This window comes from Zeus faber (genome assembly GCF_960531495.2).
Source record: "Zeus faber genome assembly, chromosome: 6".
NCBI lineage: Eukaryota > Metazoa > Chordata > Actinopteri > Zeiformes > Zeidae > Zeus > Zeus faber.
Genome location: NC_137201.1, coordinates 27,118,866 through 27,121,365, shown reverse-complemented (window position 1 = coordinate 27,121,365; position 2,500 = coordinate 27,118,866). Strand labels below are relative to the sequence as shown.

The 2,500-nt window shown below is 39.2% G+C and overlaps 1 protein-coding gene across 4 annotated transcripts in view; it reads left to right on the top strand.

Moving 5' to 3' along the window:
• The window catches only part of insc (INSC spindle orientation adaptor protein), a 54,591-nt gene that overhangs the window by 48,283 nt on the left and 3,808 nt on the right, over positions 1 to 2,500 (top strand). For all 4 annotated transcript variants that reach the window (XM_080002012.1, XM_080002013.1, XM_080002011.1 and 1 more), the window contains 3 exons: positions 1 to 14; positions 658 to 836; positions 1,339 to 1,405. The exon at positions 1 to 14 is cut by the window's left edge and continues 158 nt beyond it. In XM_080002012.1, coding sequence (XP_079858138.1) covers positions 1 to 14; positions 658 to 836; positions 1,339 to 1,405 — 260 coding nt within the window. The remainder of the gene's footprint in view (positions 15 to 657; positions 837 to 1,338; positions 1,406 to 2,500) is intronic.

The window sequence follows — 2,500 nt, the reverse complement described above, 5'->3', positions numbered from 1 at the left end:
CACCGCGCTCATCAGTGAGTTGTTGGGGTTTTTTTTTTTCTTTCACGACGGGTCCCTTTGACGTTGCCTCTGTGGCGGAGGGGCCGGCGCTGCACCAAATGAGGTCCTCAAAATAATCTTTGAGACGCCAGGTAATCAATGGAGATTTGTTTTTTCGCAGCCGCTGGAAAAAGGCTGACACTCTGCTCACAATCGATGTTAGAGAACTAATTACAAGAGAGTACACTCTTACCCCTGCAAATATCCCAAATCATATACTGTATATATATTATTTAAATATATATATGTATATAATATAGACATGTTTTTAACAGGAACACAATAGAAAAGTGGGAGAGTGAGAGGGTGTGAAGTAAACAGACAATTATTGAATTAACTTCAAATAAAATGCATCATTGGACTGAGATTTTTTTTTCTTTTTTTACTTTTTCCTGTCCTCTCTTAAACAATATAACATATCCAGATGAAATTCCTTTTCATCTGGATATATTCAGATGAAAAGGACATTCAACCGATGGGTGGGTTTGTGCATATTTAGATGGCTGAATTCTGAATTCCATTCAACAAAAGCTGTATATTTCAGTTTGTGTCGACTGTGTGGTTTTGTCTTTCATTTTATTTTATTTTATGTAGTTGTATTTTTATTCCTCCCCCCAGAGTTGTGTGAGACGGCCTCCTGCGGGGAGGTTTTCCTGCTGGCCTCCGCTGCCTTGGCCAACATCACCTTCTTCGACAGCATGGCGTGTGAAATCCTGCTGCAGCTCAACGCCGTGCAGACCCTGCTGCAGGCCTGCAAGGACCGGCAGAGGGTGGACACACCCTACTCCAAGGACCAGGTGGGTGGGAGGGAGGGAGAGAGGGAGGGGGGGGGGGAGTGAGAGAGAGGGAGAGGGAGGAGGAAAGATGGAGGGAGAGGGAGGAGGAGAGAGCGGGGGTGGACAGAGAGATACATTGGGACAGGTAGGGAAAGGAAGCAAGGAAGGAATACAGTGAGATAGAAATTAAGAAAGAAAGAAATATATACGTTGGGAGAAAGAAAGAAAAAAAGGAATGAAGGAAAGAAAGAAAGATTGAAAGAAAGAAAGAAAGTAAGAAAGAAAAGAAAGGCAGAAAGACTGATTATAATTTGATATAAATTTGGTTACCATCACACAATAAAGCTAAATTAGTCCAACTATACATTGCTCAACGGGGTTAGGACTGTTATCGTAATATTATAATATATTTTTTAATCATGTTAGAATTTATTCTTATATTATTGTTTACCACCTTTCAGTGGTATCATTCATAGAATTGAGTCATGCAATAAAATGCACAATTTTATTTATGATTCTTTAGGTGGTGACAATACTGGCAAACCTATCCGTCTTAGAGCAGTCTGCCCTGGATGTACTGCAAGAAAAAGGTATTTTTTTTACCTAAACCTAAATGCTTGTTTAACGAATGTCATGTAAAGTTCTCCATGTTTGTTAATGATCCAATATAAGCACATGAACCTAATAATACATTTATTGAATACATTAAGGTAATCAGATATTGTACGTGCAGTTCTAGTATTGTCCTCTAGATGGCAGCATCCAGCCACATCTTTGTACAGTAGTCTAAACATCATCATCTAGTGTAAACATTTTACATTTGCAGATTTTCAATTTTTAAATGTTGTATTTCAAAAGACAGTGTAGGAGGCACTGGTAGCGCACACTAAAAAAATTGTTTTATTCAAGATCATTTTATTGTAGCACGAGGAGAAGCAACATAGGCCCTTGGGGTAGGCTGATACACCACCATACTAAATAATTAAAGGGGGAAATAACACACACTGTATATATACTGTGTGTGTGTGTGTGTGTGTGTGTGTGTGTGTGTGTGTGTGTGTGTGTACATATATATATATATATATATATATATATATATATATATATATATATATATATATATATAATTATTCCAATGTTTTCCAATTCTTGGGGCGTCATTCTTTGTCTACTCTGAAGGCCGATGTAAGGTCCTTTGACCATGTTGCTTCTTTAGACTCCGTTGAATTGTAATTTAATCCAGTCGGTCTCGATGTTTCTCAATCTGCGGTGTGGGTCATTTTTTTAATTTCTTTTAGGACTATCCTTCACAGTGTGCCAACAATATGAAGTTCGGCATGGCAGCCAGATGGCAAACCTCTAACCCCGGTGGTGTTGATATAAGGCTGCCTGCATCGAGCGATTCAGCGCAATATTCTGTATCACGGCAATTAATTCCTCTTTCCTGGGAAATGTTCGGTCAAGTAGCTGATTCTTCCAGATGAGCTCATCGTCATCTGGCAACATACATGCTTCCCAAACGTTTCCAAAACAGCTGCTTATCTGCAAAAGGTGGAAGTGGAAGCGAAGACTGAAAAAGAGAAGCAAAACCCTAAAAACAAAAGCACCCACTCCCATCCAGCTCCACCACCAACTTCAAATAAATCAAAGTCATTTCCTTTCAACCCGTTGACACAAGTCACTTC